The sequence below is a fragment of the Pristiophorus japonicus genome, chromosome 11 (assembly GCF_044704955.1).
Source record: "Pristiophorus japonicus isolate sPriJap1 chromosome 11, sPriJap1.hap1, whole genome shotgun sequence".
Lineage (NCBI taxonomy): Eukaryota > Metazoa > Chordata > Chondrichthyes > Pristiophoridae > Pristiophorus > Pristiophorus japonicus.
The window spans coordinates 79,106,132-79,131,742 of NC_091987.1; the positions used below are offsets into that span (position 1 = coordinate 79,106,132).

Consider the following 25,611-nt stretch of genomic DNA (forward strand, 5'->3'; position numbering starts at 1 on the left):
GGAGCCGAAAGCGGCTCCCGATGGGACCCGGTGGCAGCGGGCGGGAAAAAGGTAGGTGCCATCCGGGGATCGCCGAGAAATGGGCAGCTTCCAAATTCGGTCCCATATTTTTGGGGGTGTAGGGACAGAGACTTGTATCTGCATTTGCAATCAGCACATGTAGATAGAATAAACAAAGAAGAACACTATGAGCAGTGTCATGTACTTATCACGTTAGATCCTCTTTCTCGGGTGAAGAAGACTGTGTGGAGGTAGAGACAATGTTTAAACTTGCATTGTATTATGAACATGCCTTTAGAATATATTACTTTAAAGAGGTATTTTGTTCCCAGTTCAAAACAGTTTATCAGAGTATTCAACAATGATGTGATTGGTGTTTTAAATCATAATGTCTGAAGCTAACTTTGAATTATTTTTATATGTAAAATGTTTCAGAGGTCAACGTGGTGTACATCGAACCATGTTTTCAGAACTGAATGGTTCTGGCAGTTTTAAAGATTTTAGCTGACGCAAAACCCCCAACCCTATAAATATGAAATATTAGTGATCTTACTAATAAATATGTTTTGAAGTGTTCATTTATTTTGGTACTTCACACTATATTGAAATTTGTTGTTAATGCTTTTAATTCCAATATTTCTGTTTATAGAAATAGACCATGACGAGTATTCACTCTTCTCTGAAGAAGGTACACAACCTTTTAAATGGCTAAATTGTAGGCAATGTTTCTTTCTGCTTAACTTGAAACTTCTGCGTCAATAGGATGATAAAGGATCAGCAAAAAGTTGGTAATTACATAGTCTGTTATCACAGCAGTGAATGTAGCTCAGGAAAATTCAAATTGCTGACAGAATTACAAATGTAATCTAGTTTTATCTTTTGCTATTTCAATAAAGATGGTTAAGAGTTTTTTAAAAATTATTTCCATAAATTGTTTTTGTATTCAGGCCAATAAAAAAAAACTGTTTAATGAAACATTTGAATTTCTGCTAGTACCACACATACTGCAAGGTATATATTTGTAAGAACCAATTTCTATCTTGCAATATTTTGTTTCATATAAGGCAATTTGACATCAGTGCCTGTGCTGTGCAGTTCTTTAATCAGTCTCCTAATGACTGGTCCCCATAACCTTTAGTGCCTCTTTGTGTGTATGAAACCAGGAGTTATAACATTAAGTGCAATTCTCCATGCACCATCATCATCATCATAGGCAGTCCCCCAGAATCGAGGAAGACTTGCTTCCACTCTCAACATGAGTTCTTAGGTGGATCAAAGCTTCTAAGTTCCCGGGCAATGATGGCAGTGCGGCATTCCGGCCTGTCACTGTTGGAGTTGTCCATGGAAGTCCTGACGTTCCAGGTCCTGAACTTCATGTTAGAAGAGTGGAAGATGCCTGTGCATGAGTTCTTTTAACATGGGGTGGTCGTTGCACACCGGCTGCCACACGGGTTTAGCTAAGCAAGGTCTTGATCCAGTGGCAAGGGGGTCCAAGACGACTGGAGACCAGACACTGCTATATGGACATAGTTGCCTACGGCGAGATGTTGGCCGCAGGCTCGGCGCTGGGTAGCGCCCTTGATAGTAGGTGGTCCGAGGCTTGGTTGGGGGCAGGCATTGGGAGGGTCAGTGGCCATTGCACTGTCGGAGGGACGGTACTGAGGGAGCGCTGCACTGTTGGAGGGGCAGTATTGAGGGAGTGCCACACTGTCGGAGGGGCAGTACTGAGGGAGCGCTGCACTGTCTGAGGTGCCGTCTCTTGGAAGAGATGTTAAACCAAGGCCCCGTTTGCTCTCTAAGATGGATGTAAAAGATCCCGTGGCACTATTTCAAAGAAGAGCAGGGGAGTTATCCCCGTGTCCTGGCCAATATTTATCCCTCATTCAACATAGCAAAAACAGATTATCTGGTCATTATCACATTGCTGTTTGTGGGACCTTGTTGTGTAGATTGGCTGCCACGTTTCGTACATTACAACAGTGACTACAGTTCTAAAGTGCTTCATTGGCTGTAAGGCGTGATATAAATGCAGAAGCAGCGCTCGCTCACCATGCTGGCCCACACAGTGCAACGCTGCCGCTCTCTCAAATCCACTAGCTGTGTTGTACTGGCGACATTTTGTTCAAATACCTCTGCTTTGATGTCAGTGACTGAGTTGCAATTATTTTCACCAATTAATACTCCTTAAATGTTGATAATTGTTGGTTTCATTATTTAAAAAAGTAATGCTACACCCCTGTTCTTTCAATTGAATTATCCCACTATACAATAATGGGAACAACAAATAGTGATTATACAAACCTAAGAAACCACATTCATTAGACAAGACAATTATTATGAAAATAGGTTCCAAATTTTATTAAAATTTCAGATATTATCATTTAGGAACTAAGAAAATGCAGACCTTTGTGCTCATTCATTACAACACATCATCATGTACAATTTTTAATAATCATGGATTCTAGCCAAATAAATTAATTCCTGGAAATACATAGGCCCAGAAATTGGACTACTTACCACCACCCGTTAGCGCTGGAATCGTGGCGAAAAATGGCGTCCGCCACTCCAGTACCCTTGTCTGGCACGGGACTCGGTAGCTGTTAATTTGGTGAGGGCCCTGGAGATGTAAATGAAGAGAGCATGCGTCACGATGACTTACCATCATTCTCTGTTAACTTCGGCCTCAGCGCTGAGTTTAATGCTGGGATCTAAGCTCGCTCTGAAAAGCAGACTGACAGAGACGTTGTCAGCACTTATTCGAGGGACACACACATCTTTCAGGTAACTTTGTATTTAAGTTTTTAGACCGCATTTTTTTAATTTTATTGAAATAGTGGCTTAGTGCAATACATGTTAAAAGTTTTTTTTTTAAAAAGTGTGCCATTCTATTTACTTCATCTCACCCTATCAACATATCTTTACATAGAATTACATAGAATTAGCAGTACAGAAACAGGCTATTCGGCCCAACTGGTCTGTGCTCCCACACGAGCCTCCTCCCACCCCTCTTCATCTAACCTTATCAACATATCCTTCTATTCCTTTCTCCCTCATGTTCTTATCTAGCTACCCCTCAAGTGCATCTATGCTATTTGCCTTAACCATTCCATGTGGTAGTAAGTCACACATTGTCACCACTGTTTGGGAAAGAAATTTCTCTTGAATTCCTTATTGGATTTATTACTGACTATCTTATATTTAAGAAACATCAGGACCAAAATTGCCCCTTTCCTTAAGGCCTGTCACCACCGCAAATCAGTGGCCACGCTGCGGAGTGGAGTGGCCGCTGACTTTTGGTGAAATGGCCGCTGCTAGCCCAATTGCCCTCCCGGATTTTCCCGGTGGTGCCCCGATCTTTCCCTTACCAGTCCGCTGCTGCTGATCGGTGTTCAGCCAGTCATCACCGCGCACACTGCTGATCTAACCCCGTGATGGTGACATTCCCCTCGGAAAATCTTCGGCCTGCCCAGCGGTGCCAGAACAACCTTTTTCCCGGTGGTCCAGTGAGGCTGTGACCTTCTGCAGCAGTGGTGCGGCTTCCCTTAAAGGGGAGGGCTCACTGCCGCTGCGTTTTTTTTTGTCGGCCGACTGCCATGTCGGCCCGGCAAATATGCCCCTGGGTTCGGCCAAGCCACCAACAGGCAGCCTGGCATCCCCTCTTGGGTGTCAGGCTGCTGGCCCGGCCAAAACTCTCCCTGGTGGCCCAGTGGGCCGAAGTTTAAAAATCACGCAGGCTCTGCCCTTTAAGTGAAGGGGAGCGTCGTGGTGATGCAGCACCGTGATGACATCATCGCGGTGGTGACTCCTGCCCCGCCCCCAACTTCCGCCCCTCAGTTGCTGTCACCACCATGTCTTTGCCCCTCAAGTGTAGTCACCAGCCCCATTTACACCGACTTTCAGATCAAAACAAAAAAAAACACAGCAGAATTTCACGAAAGAGTCGACCTGAACCGCGACAGTGGTTAAAAACCATCGAAACTGGGTGGGAGCGCCTCATTTCGGGCGGGGGGGGGGGGGCAATTTCTACCCCATCTTCTCTACGTCGACCTATCAAACCCCTTCATAATTTTAAAGACCTCTATTAGGTCACCCCTCAGCCTTCTATTTTCCAGAGGAAAAAAAACGCAGCCTGTTAAGTCTTTCCTGATGGGTGTAACCCCTCAGTTCTGGGATCACTCTTGTTCAGGCCAGAATGGTGTAAAGTGCCTAGTAGAACGATGTGGGGCTGTTACTCAAGCTTGCATTGAGCTCCACTAGAACAGTTTAGAAGGCCAAGGACAGATTTTTTTCACCCTTTATCTACTTATCTGTATGCACGTATAAATAGATAAACAACCAAAGATAAACCTCAAGAAGATAAAACACTTCAAAATTTCAGCTTAAACACAAAATAATCAAGAAAAACTGCTGATATCATTTGAGCCTTTTACCTATATATTCTGCAAAGTTGAAAATAAGGACACGTGGGCCATGATTTTACTAACCTCGGCAGGTGAATGGCAGGCGATGTCGGTGGCGGGTTCCGACCCCACTGCTGGCTCCATCCCGCAAGGTAGAATGAATTTGCCTTGATTGGGCTTGTTAAGCCCGTCCAGTGTGTTTCCTGGCCAATCAGAGGAAGCGGATCTGGTGACATCATTTGATGATGCATCATCAGCCGGTTTCCTTAAAGGGACCATGGCCAACTTTAATTTGACATTTGTGCTGTCAGTGTTCTACAGCATGGAGGCGCACTGATAATGACTGCACAAAAGCACAGGGCTGCACTCAGGCTGTCCCATGACTCCCTCCATATGGGAGTCAAAGGACGCAGGAAGGTCTTCTTCCCTTCCCATGAGCCTCTCATCACATTCCCATCACTCTGCCTTCCCTACCCTACTCCTACATATCCTTCTCACACCAACGTACCTTGCACCTCCACCCATCCCTCTCTATCTATATTACATATCCACATCTAACTAGCCACCCCTCACACTCATCCTCATCCTAGTGCAATCTTACCAACTAACAACACACAAGGGTTGGCACTTGAGTGTTTTATAGAATGTTCATGTAAACTTTGTTAATGTGCTGTCAGGCATTGAAATCTTTATTTTCAACACTGCGTTCTTGGACAGATTTGTGTGCACCTTTGGAAGCGGCTTAGTGAGTTGCAGTGAATGGTGAGACATAATGGTAGCCTCCGCAATGGTGATGAGCGTGAACGGAATGGCTGGGGCATTGTAGGGATGCTTTATGATGTTGGTGTGGTGTGGTGCCCACCTGGCGCATCATGTGGCAGCCAGGATGCACAGCGTCAAGTGAAGTAAATCTGGCCAAGGTGAGGCCATCTCTGGCCTCCCAGGCAGCAATGTGGTCGGGTGCTGATGCCCTCTGTCCTGTGCAGCATTAGGGGATTGCGGAGGAGATAGGTCGTGTTGATATTGGTGCTGCTGGTGTTGGGGCTGATCGTGGTGGGATTCTGAGGACCAAGGTGAGAGAGTATAAAGGACACCCATGATGATATAGATGGCAGGTGAAGTAGAGACGACAGAAGTGATCTGTCAATGGTGAGAGAGGTAATGAGGTGAGATTCGTTGGAGACTTGTGTAAAGACTTGCAGCATGGTGAATCTGTAGTGAAAATGCAGTGAGGAAGAGCTTGTGGCTGAGGGAATATATCTCTAAGATAAGAGCTTTTGCTGTACATTTGAAGCTGCCAATTAAACAGCTGATTCAATGGCCACTGAACAACGTGGTCCATGACCAGCGTGGACAAGCACGTAAAATCATAAGGTGAGCTCAAATGTATTCTTCATGATCTCTAAAGAAGGTTATAATTACCTGAATTGGGTTGCCTGCTGATGCGTGTCGGGTCTTCTCAGTGCTGAGAGACCCAACATTGGGAAAGGAACGTGGAGGCGGGTTCACAGCAGGAGCCCGACCCGCTGGGGGAAAAAAAAACGCTTTCCCACCCAATCCGCTACCGATCACGCCGGCTGACCTCCCCCCCCCCAGAAAATCTCGGCCATGATCCAAGAATCAGGGACAAATGACTGAAATTAGGAACACTTTCTTTACAATGCATAATATCATGATTATTCAACTAACCTATTTTATTCCACAACGTGTATAGTTCCATTAAGAAGTCTTAGACCAACATTTAAAACCATTTAAAATCCAGGGATGTTACCCCTAAATTTTCAGAGCATACCACTATTGAAATTCACTCAAAAAATCACAACATCCCAATTAAATCACGCAGAGAAGTATATTCTAATCTAGATGCTTGAACCCTTCCCAATTGTATTCCACATAAATCATTTCCTTGCTCCCAGCAGCACTAAAACCCTAGGCAGGAATTTTCACATTGGAAAGCGTGCGGGTTTGAGGAGGAGAAGGGGAGGGAGTCAGCGGTTAAAAGCGCAGAAATTGACCGCGTTGGGAATCCACCGTCATCCCGCCGACTTCCACCTTTCACTGGGGTGCGTTTTGAGGCGCACCACAAACGCACTCGAGAGACACAGCCGACCTCATTGAGGCTGTTAACTGCTCATTTACAGATACTTAACTGCCTTTTTAACTTCAGGTTTGAACTTTTAACTGGCTGCGCTCGGGATTCATGCACCTCAGGAACCTTGCCTGTGAAGGCAAGGTGGGAGCTCAGTGGCCATTGTGCGAGTTCATTAAGTGACAGCTGGAAAAAGCAAATAAATACTCACACATTCCACCTGCTTCCTTGCCCGAGGAAAAGGCTCTTGCCGACACCAATTTTGCAGAGATTTAGCTTTCAGGAATTTGCAGGTATTTCTTCAACTTCTGAAGCCACTCTCACCACATTGCTAGTCACTCTAAATGCATTGGATGATTTTGCCTCTGATCTCCACTCTACCTGGCATCTATTAGATCAGCTTATACTCTCTCACCTTGGACCTGAGAATCGGATCAAGGGGATCCCCTGCACCAACAACACCAGCCACACCAGCAGCAACAACAACTACACCTAGAGCAGCAGCAACCTTCTCCTCCTCAATCTGATGCTCCACAGGAGAGAGGGGATCAGCACAGGGGTGCACCATGCCTAGGCAATACCCCCAACACAGAGTATACAGGCAGAGGATGAGCTTCCTCGACATGACTGAGCAGCATTGCTTCAGGAGGCTCAGGCTATCGTGCCAGGTCATCACAGATATTTTAACAAGACCTGCTGCCCAGAAGACCTGATGGACAAGATGCATCATCCAGGTTACGAAGCATGTTTCACAAGTCAGCCAAATATGTGATCTTTGTCACTGATGAAGCCTGTGATACTGTGTGGGCGCTCGGCTTTGTGGCTATCGCTGGTTTCCCATGGGTGCAGGGTGTCATTGACTGCACACGTGCCCATTAAGGCACCCCCATGTCACCCAGAAGTGTTTGTGCACCGCAAGTGCTTCCACTCCCTCAATGTGCAGCTCATCGGCAACCATAAAAAGATCACCATTCCTGGTAGCTGTCATGACTCTTTCGTGCTGCGCCAGTCAAGCCTCCCTCAGCTCTTTGCACCTCCAAATAGACTTACCGGCTGGCTGCTTGGAGACAAAGGCTATCCACTAAAGATGCGGTTGATGATACCATTGAGGAGGCCAAGCAATGAGGCAGAAGAATGCTATAATGACAGAAACATGTCCCCCAGATGTGCATGCTGAAGATGTGCGTCAGGTACCTTGACAGATCTGGAGGAGCCCTTCAGTACGCACCAGCCAAGGTCTCCAGAATCACCATTGTATACTGCACAACATAGCGCACCAGCGAGGATTGGAGCTGCAGGAGGAGCATGACGCAGACTGCACAGCCTCTTCGGAGGATGAGGAGGAGGACCAAGTGGATCATGAGGAGAAATCTGAGATGGTGCACATTATTGCCCAGGATGGCCTCATAATGATCCAACTTACTTAACTTGCACCAGTGCACCCATTTGGCTCCCCGATGCTGTTCTAACTACCTCCCTCCCCCCCCCACCCCCCTCAATAACACCACAATGCAGTCCCACAATGACCAAGCCATTCCTGTCAACCAAACTCCCATGCTCGAGGTTAAATAATGTCTCACCATTCACGCTAAGTGACAAAGCCACTTCCCAGGTAGCAGGCAAAAATGGACAAGACGGGAAAATAGTGCAAAGAAATACATTTATGTGCATTATAAATAGAACTGAAACTTAACAATAACATTTTGTCAAACACCCATGTGCATAGCCTGTACATCTATGATTGTGTCTTTTTTTTTCTGTGTGATTCTAGAAGGCGCAAACCCTTCTGCAGAGGTAGAGGCAGGCTGCTCACTTCCCTGCTGCGACTGCTTTGATACTTTTGGTGGATGTCCTCTTGGTTTTAGGGCCCGTGAGAGCCGCGCCAAAGATTGTTCTTCCTGTGACTGTGCAGGGACAGACTCGGCCATCGGGATCCAAGGCAGCATATGGGGCTCTGACTGAGGGGGAGGCAATGGGGGAGAAGTGGGAGTGCTTTGAGCAGAGCCCCCACTTCCATGTCCCCTCTCACCATCATCCCTCTCATGGGCCACCCACACTTCCCTGCTAGCAAGGAGCTGGAGAGCACCTTGCTGCAAATCAGTGAGGCGATGAACGCCCAAGACTAAACTGGTATCCCTCCTCGAGATGAGGTTAATGAGATTCTGAAACCTGTTCACAGCAAGCATGTTCTCATTTGACTGGCGAATTTGATGCTCCATGCAGATAGACATCCTTTCCATGGAACAGCACATCGTCGCCATCACCTGCGAGATCATGGTGTTCATGTTGGCGATGGACTCCTCCATTCTCTGTACAGTCGCACATATCGTGGCTACACAAGCTGCCAGAGTCTCGCACATTTGTTGCTGCTCCTCCAAGATCACCCTCTTTCTCTATGGCCCCCGAGGTTCAGCATCTGCATGCAGCTGAGAAGAGCTGGGAGCATTCCTATTTTCACCATCCGCTTTTGCTCATTTGTGATCTGTGAGACACCAGGGAACAGCACCACTATGTCTCACTGGACCCACCGAAGTGTATATATCTCCATTGGTGCTGGATGCACATGGGTCTGGTGACAGTGCCCCCTCAGAGAGTGGAGCTTCCACTGAGGAGTCATCTTCCTCCTCCGGCTGGTCAGTGAGAGGGCACTTGATGAACCTGTGGGAGAGTAAAGACACGAATTAGAAATGCAATGATAACAATGCACGACGTCTTCATTATGCACATGAAGTAATTTCACTGGTGACATCAAGTCACCATGAGTACTGTTGTATGCCATGTCGCTGTATGATATTTAGTTCTGCCACCAGGTTGCTGGTAGGTCCTCCTCTCTCTGTCTCCCAGCTCCAGTGACGTGCAGCGCCTCCACCTCTGCTGGAGTCAAGGGCCACATTGGATGGTCTTCTCCGGTTCATTGCCTCTCCCTATTGTTCTTGGATCTCTTCTGCAAGAAGGGAAAGAAGAGAACTTGAGTGAGAATGATGGAATGAGTGTAAAGAATGGATGAGCTATATCAGTAAAGGGTGACTATGAGGGAGTGGCATGACATTGCCAAATGGCCTCCTTCTGTGGCGTTACTTCCTACGATTGCATTAGGATGAGGGTGAGTGTCAGTGGTGGTTAGTTAGATGGGGATGTGAGTAGGTGCATAGAGAGTGTGGGATGGATGCACCTTGCAAGGTAGGTCAGTGTGAGGATTGACATGCAGGAGGATGTAGTTAAATGTGGCATTGCACTCATCTTTCCTGACCTCATGAGATCATTAAATACTTTCCGGACTGCCTTATTACATCCCTGCTGCTGACCTTCTCTGCTCCATATAATTGGGCTGGGAACCTCGTGTGATTGTTTCAATGAATGTAATTGAGTTAAACGCGCAGTGCAGAACGCGCTGTTAAAAACTTTGGGATGGCGACCCGCTACACGGCCGACAAGCACCCGCCCTGTCTCTCGGATAAAGATTCCGGCCACAGTATTCATAAAAAAATTTGAACATCTATATGTACATGTATCCATGTAGCCTTCGGTCCCATTCTTAACTGAATAGTCAAAATACTTTTTAAAAGGAGTTGCCATTAATTATTTTGATGGCAGACTACTTGCTTTTAAATGTTTAAAAATTCATTCCAGGATGTTAGCGTCGCTGGCAAGGCCAGCATTTATTGCCCATCCCTAATTGTCCTTGAGAAGGTGGTGGTGGTGAGCCGTCTTTGAACTGCTGCAGTCCTTGTGGTGCAGGAACTCCCACAGTGCTGTTAGGGAGTGAGTTCCAGGATTTTCACCCAGTGACGATGAAGTAATGCTGATATATTTCCAAGTCAGGATGGTGTGCAACTTAAAGGGGAACTTGCAAGTGATGGTGCTCCCATGCGCTTGCTGCCCTTGTCTGTTTAGGTGGTAGAGGTTGCGGGTCTGAAAGGTGCTGCCGAAGAAGCCTTGGTGAGTTGCTGCGGTGCATCTTGTAGATAGTACACACTGCACCCATGGTACGTCGGTGATGGAGGGAGTGAATGTTGAAGGTGGTGGATAGGGTGGTTCTCAAGCGGGCTGCTTTGTCCTGGATGGTGTCAGACTTCTTCAGTGTTGTTGAAGCTGCACTCATCCAGGCAAGTGGAGTGTATTCCATCACACTCCTGACTTGTGCCTTGTAAATGGTGGAAAGGCTTTGAGGAGCCAGGAGGTGAGACACTCGCTGCAGAATACCCAGCCTTTGACCTGCTCTTGTTGCCATGGTATTTATGTGGCTAGTCCAGTTAAGTTTCTGGTCAATGGTGATCCCCAAGATGTTGACGGTGGGTGATTCGGTGATGGTAATACTGTTGAATAACAAGGGGAAGTGGTTAGACTCTCACTTGTTGGAGATAGTCATTGGCACTTTTCTGGTGCAAATGTTACTTGCCACTTATCAGCCCAAGCCTGAATGTCATCCAGGTCTTACTGCATGTGGGCATGGACTGTTTCATTTTCTGAGGACTTGCGAATGGAACTGAACACTATGCAATCATCAACGAACATCCCCACTTCTGACCTTATGATAGAGGAACAGTCATTGATGAAGCAGTTGAAGATGGTTGGGCCCAGGACACTGCCCTGAGGAACTCCTGCTGCGATGTCCTGGGGCTGGAATAATTAACCTCCAAATAACCACAACCATCTTCCTTTGAGCTAGGTATGACTCCAGCCACTGGAGAGTTTTCCCCCTGATTCCCATTGACTTCAATTTTATTAGGGCTCCTTGATGCCACACTCAGTCAAATGCTGCCTTGATGTCAAGGGCAGTCACTCTCACCTCACCTCTGGAATTCAGGTCTTTTGTCCATGTTTAGACCATGGCTGTAATGAGGTCTGGAGCTGAGTGGTTCTGGCATAAACCAAACTGAGCATCGGTGAACAGGTTATTGGTGAGTAAGTGCCACTTGATAACATTGTCGACGACACCTTCCATCATTTTGCTGATGATTGAGAGTAGACTGATGCAGCAGTAATTGGCCGGATTGGATTTGTCCTGCTTTTTTTGGATAGGACATACCTGAGCAGTTTTCCACATTGGCGGGTAGATGCTAGTGTTGTAGCTGGAACAGCTTGGCTAGAGGCGCGCCGAGTTCTGGAGCACAAGTCTTCAGCACGACAGCCAGGATGTTGTAGGGGCCCATAGTCTTTGCTGTATCCAATGCGCTCAGCCGCTACTTGATATCACGTTGCGTGAATCAAATTGAGTGAAGACTTGCTTCTGCGATGGTGGGGACCTCAGGAGGAGGCCAATATGGATCAGGCTTGTTTTTTGCACTTGCGTGCTGAGCTCCACCATCATTGAGAATGGGGATATTCATGGAACGTCCTCCTCCCGTTAGTTGTTTAATGGTCCACCACCATTCACGACTGAATGTGCAGGACTGCAGAGCTTTGATCTGATCCATTGATTGTGAGATCGCTTCACTCTCTTTATAGTATGCTGCTTCCACTGCTTAGCATGCATGTGTTGTAGCTTCCCCAGGTTGGTACGTCATTTTTATATATGCCTGGTGCTGCTCCTGGCATGCTCTTCTGCACTCCTTATTGAACCAGGGTTGTTCCCCTGGCTTGATGGTAATGGTAGAGTGAGGGATATGCCAGGCCATGAGGTGTTATATAGATATACTGCGGAGGAAAGATTTTTGCAAACTCTAATCATGCTTAAGGTTTGTTAATTTTGTACTATTTTCCATGATTTAAGTTAAATAAGTTGCTTTCATTTACATTATCAGTATACTTTACTGCTTTAAGGACCTGAATCATGTCAGTCTCTCAAACATCTTTTCTTAATTCTGTGATAATGTCCTCATAAATTAAAAGCTCTACAATTATCCTTGATGCTGTACTCTAAACTCTCTACAATTTATCATTGTAATTTTCACAATATAAATTCAGCCTATCCTAGTTGATTGATCTAGAAACATATTATGACAGCATTCGGCTGTTTATTAGGAATTGGAATATCAACAACCAGGCTCACAGAAGTCAGCACCACATGTCACTCACTCACCCCATCTAGTGCAAGCACCAATACAGGTATACCCATCCCAGGGATTTAGATAGCACTGGTGAGACCAGAGGACAAGGCTCATCTCAGGGAATATTCTGAGATTGCCCTTAACGTGATTCACGTGATATTCCAATAGGAATAGAAAAGCATATGTTGAAATGCTGCAGCATGGTACCCCTTCAAATATTATGTCATCGTGTTGCGCTCAAGAATGTGAGGGAGTGAATGAGAAGGAAAAACAGAAATGGGTGTGGCTGGTCCTCTGCTCTGGGGAAGCATTTGCTTCAGCCACCCACTCTCATTCCCTCTATGTGTTCATCAGCTGACTCTTCAAAGATATGCAAGGGTTTAAAATATATGTTTTCTGTTCCCCCTGATTATATGCTGTCCTGTCATGGAAGCAGAGAAGTAGTGATGAGCGACTCAATCCTACATCCCACAGTGAGTGAGCAAGTGACCGAGAGTGTGCATGTGTGTGTCAAAAAAATCAGCATGGATCATGCAGCTAGATTTTAATGTTTACTGGTCTTATCTTTGAAAATGCCAGTGCAACGAAGACTCCAGTTGTGCATGTTAAGCAATCGAAGCGCTTTGAGGTTGTCTTGTGGTATTTGTATGTAGAAGTAGTCAATGGGCAGCAGATTGAGTGGAAACGATTTTCATCATGCACGCTTTGTCCATGTACTTGTAAATTGGAGGCGTTGGAGAACCTTATGTTGGCGTATTTTTGATGCCAGAAACCTTCCAACACCTCTGTTTTCATGTTCTCTGGTGGCATTGTTGGTTTCACTATTAATGCCACTCCCTCCAAGACACTCCACGCTTTGTGGAATTCCAAATCCTCCTTTTGCCCATCACATGCAGCATTAGTTCAACAGCAGAGTCTGAAATGTCTGGTGTTCTGGTGCTGCTACAGAAACATTTCCAGGCTGTACAATCTGTAAATTTCACAAAAGTGCTCTGTAGCCTTTAAGTAGCTGCAGCTGCACAGCTAATCCCACCCTCCCTTCGCAACACTCTGCAACGTATCAGCTCTCAGAAATAGGTTGATTTCATACACTTCAACAAAAGTGAAATACTGCGGATGCTGGAATCTGAAATAAAAACCGAGAATGCTGGAAATCTAAGCGGGTCAGGCAGATGTTGCCTGCCCCGCTGAGAGTTGTATACCCTGTTGTACAAAATCAGCTCCAACCTGGACATTACCGCAAAGATGGCTTGACTCAGGCAGGCACAAATCCTGTTCTCTGTTCCTGCACCCTTTGTGCTTAACTAGAAAATCCACACAACTGAGAATTCCTGCAATGTTTGAGTGCAAAACCAGTTGTGCAACAGTAGATTTTCTTTCCTTTTTAAAAAGAAAGATAGATACATGAGACTGCAAAGTTAGTGTTTTGTTCAATCTACGGTCAAGGGATGTAAATACTGAATCTGTGAAGGAAATCTGCCAAAGACCTAGAAGCAGTGGAGATAAGACAAATTTAACAAGAGATTTGCAATAAAGGCAGGTAGTGAACAAGGACAAAACAAAACTAATAATGAGCAAAACAGAAGATAAAAACAAAGTCAATTCAGGTGACAAACACAAAGGAAAAGGTAAATTGTGTTGAACTAAACATGCAGTGTGCTCATGAAGTGACATTTCCCCAAACCAATTTTTCAGGTTATTATGATAAGAACATAAGAACATAAGAATTAGGAACAGGAGTAGGCCATCTAGCTCCTCGAGCCTGCTCCGCCACTCAACAAGATCATGGCTGATCTGGCCGTGGACTCAGCTCCACTTACCCGCCCACTCCCCGTAACCCTTAATTCCCTTATTGGTTAAAAATCTATCTATCTGTGACTTGAATACATTCAATGAGCTAGCCTCAACTGCTTCCTTGGGCAGAGAATTCCACAGATTCACAACCCTCTGAGAGAAGAAATTCCTTCTCAACTCGGTTTTAAATTGGCTCCCCCGTATTTTGAGGCTGTGCCCCCTAGTTCTAGTCTCCCCGACCAGTGGAAACAACCTCTCCGCCTCTATCTTGTCTATCCCTTTCATTATTTTAAATATTTCTATAAGATCACCCCTCATCCTTCTGAACTCCAACGAGTAAAGACCCAGTCTACTCAATCTATCATCATAAGGTAACCCCCTCATCTCCGGATGACACATCAACAAATAAGATTCATAGTGTAAAACAAGCTTCATGGGAAAGTGGTGAGAAGTTTCAGAAATCAATAGACAAGCATGCAGCTGTATTTGATGAATTTAGATTAATTACTATAAATAATATAATGGCAGACGTTGGTCAACTTTAAGACTGGCTACAATCTGACCATAATTTAATCTAATTGACTGCAAATTCCAAATTGTAACTAAAATGAAAAAAATAACCTCAGGAGTTGATATTACACAGACACCAATTTGGATATATGGCAGAGTAATCTGGCAAGAATCCAAATTGGCCCATTGCACTTACCATTTTTCTTACTACACCCTCCCTATACAGCATGCTATTGCTGCCTTTCTGCCTATTAACTGCTTATATTCAATTTTAAAAGTTTAAAATAGTTTACTCATGGAGATGTACATCTGTATAGAATCAAAGTATTAATTCCACTCTTTCACTGGCATCCAAGCATACTTCATGTTCCAGTCATTACTGAACAATATTTCCCAATGATTTTGCTGTTGTAACAAAGAACAATGGTCTTTCAAATTTGTTCCTACATTAAGTTCTAATGATCTTATCTTACCCCTCAGCATGCCTTGTGACTGATCGAAGAATCCAGTGGAATAAACCTTCGTCATGCCATTGGGAGATGAGAGCGCCCATAAACCATTTACTGCAATTAACTATTCAGAAATATTTTATGAATGGTGATTGTAGCCTGAATTACATTGCACTTTATGACTCATTGGTGCCTGGAAAAAAGAAGCTAATCACAAGGTAAGAAAAGGCAGGCCATTAGATGGGAAATCCACTCTGCAGAAATTGTTTGACTGGTGGTACCTGAGTAAGTGAGGACCAGAAATTATATATTGAAAACATATGTAAATTAAGGCATTAGGGTACAGGCCTTAATTTCCTGTTTTTCCTGCAAAAGTTCTGTCCAGTGCTGTCCTCCCATTTAGAGTGAGTATTAAAGTACAGCATGGTTATCACCTGTCAGGAAAGAAATTCTTAAATGTACATTGATTTAAAAATAAGATCTTGCTTTTACAGGACACAAGGTTTACTTTCAAAGTGCTCCTATTACAGGATTTCATGCAAGAGGATGAAGAATAGGTGTGCCAGGGAGATCAAACACCATCAGAGCCAGATTGCCTGTACCTTTCATTTAGTTACAGAGATGTGGCATCTGTTACAAGGGGACCTCCATCGTGATGACAACACTGTCAGTTGCAGTCAAGGTCACTTCCTCTCTTACCTTTTCTGCCTCCTTCCAGGCTAGCACAGGAATCAACTGCAGTATCAGCAAATTTGCGGCTTAACAAATGACTCAAGCATTATTCAACTGGGCAGTACTTTCATCTCCTTTCACACTAATGTGTGTCATGAATCCCCGATTTAAGCAGACTGCTTGATTTTACAAAATATAGGGGGCCATTGATGACATTCATATATCCATTTGGGCAGTAGACTACCGGCCTCACCTGTGCACTGTGACGCCGCGCTATTTGCATCCTTTGGTCCTGACCGTAGCTCTGCTAGTGAGAGTGAGAACTTGCATTTTTATAGCGCCTTTCATGACCCCAGGGCTTCCCATAGTGGTCTACAATCAATGAAGAACTTTTGAAATGCAGACTCTGTTGTAATGTATGAGATTTGCCTCACTACATCAAGAGTACCATTTAGAACTCGGCCAATATATTGTCAGTAACCCTGCATTAGTGAGTACTGGTGAGAATCTTTAATCTCCTTGTCTTCAGTTCATATGAAATGGGAGTTATTAACTTGAATTTCAATGTTTCTTTTATTTTTTAATCAATGTATTTTATTTGTACAATGTTAGTAACAGCAAAGACACTACCAGACTATCAGCAAGATGCTAGAACAGAACAAATATAATAGAATTAAACGAAAGAGGTCAAATCATTAGGAATCAAAACAAAATTTGCATGCAGTGTCGACTGGTCATGGAAGGCATCTAGCAAATGGACAGACACTGCGGCCGTGATTTCACTACATGCGGTGGGATTGATGCGGCCATGGTTTTTGGCATGTGGTAAGCCCACTCCCGACTCGAGGCCGCTCTCTGTCCCGAATCTTCCAATGATTGAGCTTGTGGAGCTCGCCCTGCAGGCTTCCTGGCCAATTAAAAAGAAGCCGGTCTGATGATGTCATTTGATGACACGTCATCAGCCGATTTTCTTAAAGGGACCATGCCCACATTGCTTTTGACAGTTCTTCCGTCAGTGTTCTGCAGCATTGAGGTGCTGCAAACACTGAGAAGCACTGCACAGAGGTGCACGGCTGCAACCAGGCTCTCCCATGACTCCCTCCAGATGCTTATGGAGGGAGTCACAGCACTTGGGAGGTTCTCTTCCTTTCCAATGAGTGGAAGGGACCTCCCCAGGACATCAACACAGCCTGGTTAGCCATTGCACAGGAGGACACTTGGGTCCTTTAGCCAGTGTTCATGTATAGTTAATGTTGATGTGTTGTCAAACATTGAAATTTTATTTTCTGCACTATGTGTTCTTGGACAGATTTGTGGGCACCTTTGGAAGTGGCTGAGTGAGTTGTAGTGAATGGTGAAACATAAAGGTAACCCCCACGATGGTGATGACTGTGAAAGGAATGGGTTGGACATTGCAGGGATGCTTTATGGAGCTGGTGTGGGGTGGTGCCAACCTGGCACATCATGTAGCAGTCAGGGTATACAGCGTGAAGTGAAGTAAATGTGGCCATGGTGAGGCCATCACTGGCCTCCCGGGCAGCAATGTGGTTGGGTGCTGATGCTCTGTGTCCTGTGCAGCATCAGGTGATTGCGGAGAAGGTTGGTGGTGTTGTTAGTGATGCTGGTGCATTTAGTGATGTTGGTGTTAGGGCTGATCGTGGTGGGATTCTAAGGACCAAGGTGAGATTTTTTTCAAGGTCACTGATGTTGCTGGAAAAGATGGCAGGTGAGGTTGAGATGACAGAAGCGCCCTGTCAGTGGTGAGAGAGGTTGCGCCAAGAAGATGACAGTGAATGGAGAATTCACCACACACAGTTCCAAAGTGCTTACAGCTCAAAAGTTTCTTCCAAATCCTGAAGGCTTCAGCTTCTGACGTTGGAACGTGAACAGCTGTGAAATGGTAGCTTTTATACCACTTCAGTAGCTGTCAACCAGCCAAAGCAACAGAGAGTCACGGAGAACCCAACTCCACTTACCTGGCGTGTTCTCTGAGGCATGGCAAACCCGTCAAAAGGTTGATAAAATTGTAAGTGCCTGCTTTTATGCCTCTTAATTAGCATTTAAGTACCTTTTAATTATGTTAATTACTTTTGCTGCCACTTGCTGTCGGGTCTGCTATCCGAACGCAGATCTGACAGGTCAGAAACTGACACAGAGGTGGATTCGGAGCAGGATCCCGACCCACTGTCAATTTTGACAGCGGGCTCACCTCCAAACCCGCACTCGCAGGGCTGGGAAGATTCCAGCCTGCATGTGTCAAAGTTCACCTGGGGATGAATTCTGGTTCAAAAGATGGGCAAGCTGAGCAATTTGAGGAAATCTGCCCACTGATCCCATGCATTCTGTACTTGTGGATTGTATTTTTCATTCTGAGGTTAAATTTCAGCTTTTTTTTTGGAAAATGCTGTGCTGATCAAGATGAGGATGTTAACACATTTCCATTTCAGTGCATCAAGTATTCCCATTGTCAGATATAGCATGATTAGTTGCAGAGTAATGCTTCCTCCATACTCTTCCCCAACAATGCACCTCAGCCCCAAGCTCAGGGCACCCGTCACAGCACCAGTGTGACATTTCCAATGTCAGCCATCTTGTAGCCTGAATGAGATTGTAAGTTTAGTGCCAATTTGTGGTCATTTGGGGGCTGTGGATCTATGCCTGTTAGGAATTGGATTGAGACCTACCCCAACACATTTCTTGTAGGTTCCTTATGCTAGAACACAGAGACTGTCAACCATCAGTCTGGTTTGAAAGAGGAATGTTTACTTTTCATCTGGCTGTTCTACACTTAAGCAAGGGACGTTTGATGGTGACACTGGATCCAAAGAGTGGACAGATATTCTGTTTCTCAGCACTGGCTTCCCTCACACTAATGTGCACGACAAACACTAAAAAATATATTTAAAATTGAAATCAGAGGGAGCTGGCAGCTCTATGACAAAATAATGGAAGAACTGAAGCATTGTTTATCAGAGTGTGGCAAGTTATATGGATTGTTAAAAATTAGTTTTCTTCATGAGAAGTAAAGTGCTGGCACCAAAGCTCACAGATATACTATCAGATGCCTGTGAATATGTGTTAGTTACAAAGCTATTTGGGTAAAATAAAAAATGAATTGTATTTTGCTAATGGCCTAATACTTTCTGCAATGATGTAAGTATGTGATAAGAATTGTTCTGGAACAGTTTGTCTATAACCCAAAGCAATTCCATTTTTATTAAACAAAATAAAAAAAAATGAATAAAGTAATGTACAGTTCAGGGTTCTATTTTAACCCGCGACTATTTTCAGTGCCTAAACTAAATTTTGTGTTCAAAAATACATGCTGACAAATGCACATTATTCAAACCATCTTAATATAGACTCAAAGGTCAGAAAGTCTTATCTTGTACAACATAAAAACCTCAGTGATTTCCAACCTTACATAAATCAGCAAAAATGACTGTTATTCATAGTTCCTCATAGTTCTGGATTTAATAGCTGTGAAATTATTGTATCTTGTAATAATATTGAGAAGAATTTGTCTAAGCCTCTGAGCTGAAAGGTGTCCAATGTTTTTGTAGATGAAACACATAAAGAAGCACCATTTACATACAAAATGATGAACAAACCTTTTTTGTTCACCTGCAAACAGCTAATGTGAAGTAAATCTTGTTGAAATGCTCATCACATCATATGTGAGTGGTGCAATTGCGACTAAATGATGCATGACTTTTTTTGGTCCTTGTCTGTCCCCTCGTAAGTGAACATTTGCAATCATTTTTTTCCATGAATAGGTGCCTGAAAAAGACCCCACTTTAAACGTTACAGGTCATACCTGAGAACACCTACTGGGAGTATGCAGACCATGTTCACTGACCATGAAAGCATAGCCTGTGGGTTCATTCAGCAGCAGGTTGTTTAAAAACTAGATTCAACTAGTTCTCCATTCTTTTTCTGTGGAAATAAAAGTAATTATTAAAGTTTACTTAATTAACTTCACCTGACCTTTTGTATAGCTCCCGGTAACCATTCTGAATCCAATTGCTGTCAACATTAAGTCTAGGTTTTTTTCACTTCACTATTGCACAATAAATACTGCAGGCTTCCTGCAATTTTGACCATATGTATTTGAACAGTTTTAAAAGTACAGTTTTCTTTTAAACAAGGGCTCTCTCTTATTTCAGTGGAGTTTATAATCAATGAAAGCTGCAGAAATAGCACATTCTGAGAACTGTAACATAATGGGACTGTAATTCTTAGGTTGGGAGATAGTATAAGACTCCTTTCTGCCTGGGGTGTGGTGGAGGGGGGTGGGGGGGAAATATGGGCCAGAACTCTGCTCTCCCAGGATACGACCCCAATTAGACCAGACCTTTAAATTCTGGAGCTGTGGGTAGATGTCATGCACTCTATGCTAAACAAGCCTTTGGGGTGTGGGGTGAGGGGGTGGGGGAAGCCCTGAATTCCTTTGAAGTCTTCTGAAGGCCCCTTTCTTAGAATAAGGTTATCTATTCATCAGAGGAAACGATTAATTCAGGCATAGTGGTTCCTGTGGAAGCCGAAGACTTTAAGTAAACCGATACAAGTTGCTGTATGCCAGAAGATCACGATTTGCTTATTAAAAGGACCTACCGTCTGAATTAGACAGGCATGGCGACTGTCCAATATTAGCCCCCTGTGAAATTCGCAACGGTCAGTTGTCAGGATTATCAGGAGAGTAAGGATACAGACCCCTTTTCGAGGCAGTTACCACCAATGTTCCCTTTAAGCTGTGTTGCCGCGCAGACACGTAACACTCTGCAGGTCCCGCGCAGCCGGTGAGCTGGCTTTTAAATAGAAAAACTGCGCATGCACGGAATTTTGAATGGCCTGCGTAGCCCATTAAAGGGGCTGCGCGGGCCAAAACAATTAGAGCGAACATTGGTTACCACCCCATTAACACCGATTGCAGCAGATTGAAATTATTTCCGTTGTCTGTTGATTTGCAGATGACTTAAAAACTTGCGACCTGATTTCCGGATAATACACAATGAAAGTTCAAGCCACACATTTGTGTTTTGCAGACAGTTGTAAGTCAGCGATTGTAACTTGTAACTATATCTTCATGTCAGTGGATACTTATGACATTCTAACTGGTCTTTTAAACAATTTCAATATTCTCGTTCAAAACTCTATGCATGGCTTAGAGGAATTTTTAAAATCTTTGTCATCCAGTTAATGAGGTCTGGAAATAGTTATGACTCATTTGAGTTGTTTTTAAACAATAATTTATTAATTTTGTTTGTGGTCAAGGTAGAGCATGTTCTGCTGTACAAAGTCACAATAGAGACTATGTCATGAGGCAGCTTAAAGCAATTTCAAATCCATACTAGCTGACATTTCAGTTGCATGACTAATCAAACATAGATAAGAACACTGGTTTTGGGAGTAGATGGGTTAATAAAGGACCAGAGAAGCACTTAACTAAGGATGTGGGATCAGATAGTCCAGTACAGGAACTGGACCAGTGAACAGTAATGCATACTGGTGATCAAAATTTAGTGCAATATTAATTTGCTTTATGCTATGCTGAAACCATTTCAAAAAGATTGTACAATTGCTGCAGTGTTTTTGTTTTGCTTCCAATACACCAGTGATTTTCTGACCATAACGTCCAAAGCAATCATTTCATCTTGGAACAGAAATCATTGCTTCCTACTAAAGTCTGAGGTATTTGCTGTCCCCGGCTTACATCAAGAGTAATAAGACCCTCAATCTAATTTATAGTCTTGGGGCTGGATTTTCGAGTGGTTTGTGACCGGGTTTTCGCCACCTTTTGACACTCTGCAGTGAAAAATCAGGTGCTCAGCTGTTCTTTGCCCGATCGCGATCCTCGGCTCGGTTTTTGCGGCGGCGCTCGTAGCGTCGGGTTTGCAAAATTCAGTCTTTCACCTGCCGTAGCGCCTGGTGCTGAGACCGGCAGGGGAAAGCAGTCAGTCCAGCGACGATCCCTAGGCGATATCGTCCAGAGTGCAAGTTAAGTGCTGAAATGTCACTTTTTAAACTGTTATTTATTTGTTGCAGTAGTGGGGAAGTGTGGGTGAGGTTTATTGAATTTTCCAACAGGCTTTTATTTTTCATTATTAGGCGCTAGGATGCCGGCATCCTAGCGCCAAAAATTGAGTCGGCCTCCTGCGCTATCGTTCCGTCAGCACTCGAAAAGGAGTGTGGAACGCTTCTCTTAGCACTCCACTCTCCTCTTGGGGCGATACAACTAAATATCCCACTTTGAGGCGGGAGACATCACCCGGCACTAAAGTTAGCGCTCCAGATGTGTCACTGCCTCAAAGTGGGCGATACTGAATTTCTAGCTCTTTAATCTTTAACCATATATGGAACCACCTTTGCACAATGTTCATACCGTTATATCTTCACTTGACAGGATCTGCTCCAGCAACCAACACTTTGCTTTGCAGCCCTTCACGGTGACATCATCAGGGAATGTAATGTTGGCAATGTACTTTTCACAAGCCAATAATATGAATCAGTTTGAAGCAACGTTACAATACACCAAGACAACAAGTGAGTCTATCTTACAATGTTTCCAGCTATTTAATTTTATAGGAGAATTAAGCACAAGTACATGACCAGTGAATAACTTTTTTCTGATATCTTTGCACTATATCAATGATTTCATACATAGTTTTGAAGGCAATCATAAGAACATAAGAAATCAGAGCAGGAGTGGGCCATACGGCCCTTCGAGCCTGCTCCGCCATTCAGTAAGATCATGGCTGATCTTTGACCTCAACTCTATTTTCCCGCCCAATCTTCATATCCCTTGATTCTCTTAGATTCCAAAATTCTATCGATCTTAGCCTCGAATATACTCAACAATCCTGCCTAGATATGCAAATCTTGTCAGAAGACTGATGGGTAGCTGACATAACCAATGTAAGAGAACGATAAACTGAGTAACTATAGACTAATCAGTCTAATATTAGTTAATTGTAGGCTAACTCTTTCTTACAACCCATAATTCTAGATCAAATTAATAAGCATTTTGAAGTGTATGGCACAAATAAGTGACAACCATTACAAATTTGCTGTAACAAGCCATGTTTAATACATTCAGTAGAATTTTTTAGAATAAATGACTGACTGTATAGATAAAGGAAATACAGAAAATGTTGTGTGTTTGGATTTTAAGAAGGCACTTGATAAGGCGTCTCTCAGGAGACTTGTTATAAAAATTCAGGTGTATGGTATAAAAGGACATGTAGCATGGATAGAAAATTGAAAACAGAGTTCGGGTTAATGGATGTTGATCAGGTGAGAGAAAGGATGAGAGTTGTGTACCTCAGGCCAATGTAGAATGTCATGTTGTTTTTGATATAAGAACTTAAGAATTAGGACCAGGAGTAGGCCATTTGGCCCCTCGAGTCTGCTCCGCCATTCAATGAGATCATAGTTGATCTTCTACCTCAACTCCACTTTCCTGCACTATCCCCATATCCCTGATACTCTTAATATCCCAAAATTTCCTTAATATACATATTATAATAGCAGTAGGGGTGTTTATTCTATGTAGGGAATGCATCATTTAAGGTCAGTGAATAAGTCAAATTTATTTTTTGTTAAATGGCATTCTGGACATTTTTACTAGTGCTTTGGGAATTGAATTCCATTAATGTATTATTCTGTGAAAACTATAAATGCATGCCCTTTATTACCTATAATTTTATATATAGACATTTAGATTTTATCTCTTACCAGTTGCAAAGTGGAGAATACACAGAAGATAATATACAAGAGGGTAATATTTCCACTCTGTTATGCTGACTTTCTTGCTGCAATTCACCTGAAATTGCCGTAACCCACACAAGAGTTCGCGGAATTTTAAGCACAAATTGCATTCAGTGCAACTCAAGTTTCCGCAATCTTATGCGCTAGTTTAAATATATCACACTAGAAGCTGGCCCCAACCACAAAACTGGCCACGCCCTCAGGATGAATTAATCACCATTGGGAGTTTCTGCTAATTGCGCTCGTTTGCAAGCTTTAGAGGAGGCTTTAAAAACTGGTTCTTTTGGGCGCAAGTACATTAATTGCCATGCTTTAAAAACTTTTGAATGTAATTTTTTTTTTAATTTACCAAAAAACTGACTACTGTACCACAATATATCTAATAAATGGTTCTGTATAGTTTTTAATAATCATTTTCAATCATTTAAAATTGGGTTATTCACAGGTGCTGGCTTGACACTGATTTAAAAATGCTTATTTTTTTGTGATAAACTCATTTTCAGCTGCATTAATTTACCAATCTTAAATATATCAAAGAATATATTTTAAAGCAAAGTTTAAAAAAAAATGTTTTAAAACATTACCCCATTGCACTGGTTCATGGCAGATTTTGCCACTGTCAAAATGCAAATGAGTTTGAGTGGAAACTGGAGGGAAAAAAAAAACACTTTTCAAAATGGCTGCAATTTTGGGCACAATTGCACCAGGATCACCAATTGCTCCCAAAGTGGAAACTCTACTCCATGATTATTAATTTACACTAGATAGTGGATAGTTCTCTGTGTAGAATAGAAGGGGGGAGGGGATTTAGTAGCATGGGGAAAGTTCTTGGCCTTTGGTTTTACTGTGGAATTAAATTTCTTTTTTGAAATAGATCCAGAGAGAAAGGGGCTGAAATTGCCCCTTTTTTAAAGAGTCGTTCCAGGTGGTAAGCACCTACTGCTCAGTCAGGGCAGAGGTGCAGACATTTGTGAAGTCGCCCTCCTTTATGTTTGTGGCGGCGGACGTTTCCACCCCGCCTGTGTTCCTGCCCCGTTGGGCATGCGCCAACCCTGTACCGCCCTGTGTGGGAAATTGCCCCACGAGAAATTGCCCACGAGGGAAATTGCCCTGCAGGAGCGGGTCGGCTGCCGCTTGGTACCCCTCACATAAGAACTTAAGAAAGTAAGAAATAGGAGCAGGAGTAGACCATTTGGCCCCTCAAGCCTGCTCCGCCATTTAATAAGATCATGGCTGATCTGATCTAGGGCTCAGCTCCACTTTCCCGCCCGCTCCCCATAACCCTTCACTCCCTCATCGTTCAAAAATCTGTCTATCTCCACCTTAAATATATTCAATGACTCAGCCTCCAAAGCTCTCTGGGACAGAGAATGCCACAGATTTACAACCCTCTGAGAGAAGAAATTCCTCCTCATAGATACTGAGGGGGCTCAACAAGTGTAAGGGTTTCTCTGGGAGTGTTGTTGCGCCTTGGGTGTCTCTCTCTGGGCTTCTGCTCTCACAGCTTATGCCTGGCCTGTGAGGTACTCTGAGTGCTGCAAGAGCACGCCTGGAGAGACTGTGTCCACAGCTTATGAAGGGGGTTTTTGAGACTCGTGCGTCCCCACAGCTTATGCCTAGCCTGTGAGGCACCTGTGTGTCAAACACTCCTAACCACTTCTTCCCTAGCCTGTGACACACAGTTGAGCATTTTCGAGGCGCTCCTAGCTTCCCTTACACTGTCCTGACATAAGACTCACAATCAGGAGATGTAATACAATAGAACTGAGACAAGGTGATTCCAAGAGGAACTTAGGCTTCCAATTTATTTGACAAGGTGTATCTCAACAAACAGCAATACACCAACAAAACAATCCCCCTAAATCCCACTAAACGGACACAACGAAAATCTTTACACAAGTTTAGCAGTACAATGCCCAACCTCCCACCTTTCCTGGCCT

At 43.8% G+C, this 25,611-nt stretch overlaps 1 protein-coding gene across 1 annotated transcript in view; it reads left to right on the plus strand.

The window, feature by feature from the left end:
- The window catches only part of LOC139275542 (suppressor of tumorigenicity 14 protein homolog), a 272,613-nt gene that overhangs the window by 34,144 nt on the left and 212,858 nt on the right, over positions 1 to 25,611 (plus strand). Inside the window, exons 6-8 of the mRNA XM_070892710.1 lie at positions 650 to 688; positions 15,264 to 15,450; positions 22,308 to 22,447. Of these exons, the coding sequence (XP_070748811.1) occupies positions 650 to 688; positions 15,264 to 15,450; positions 22,308 to 22,447 (366 nt within the window). The remainder of the gene's footprint in view (positions 1 to 649; positions 689 to 15,263; positions 15,451 to 22,307; positions 22,448 to 25,611) is intronic.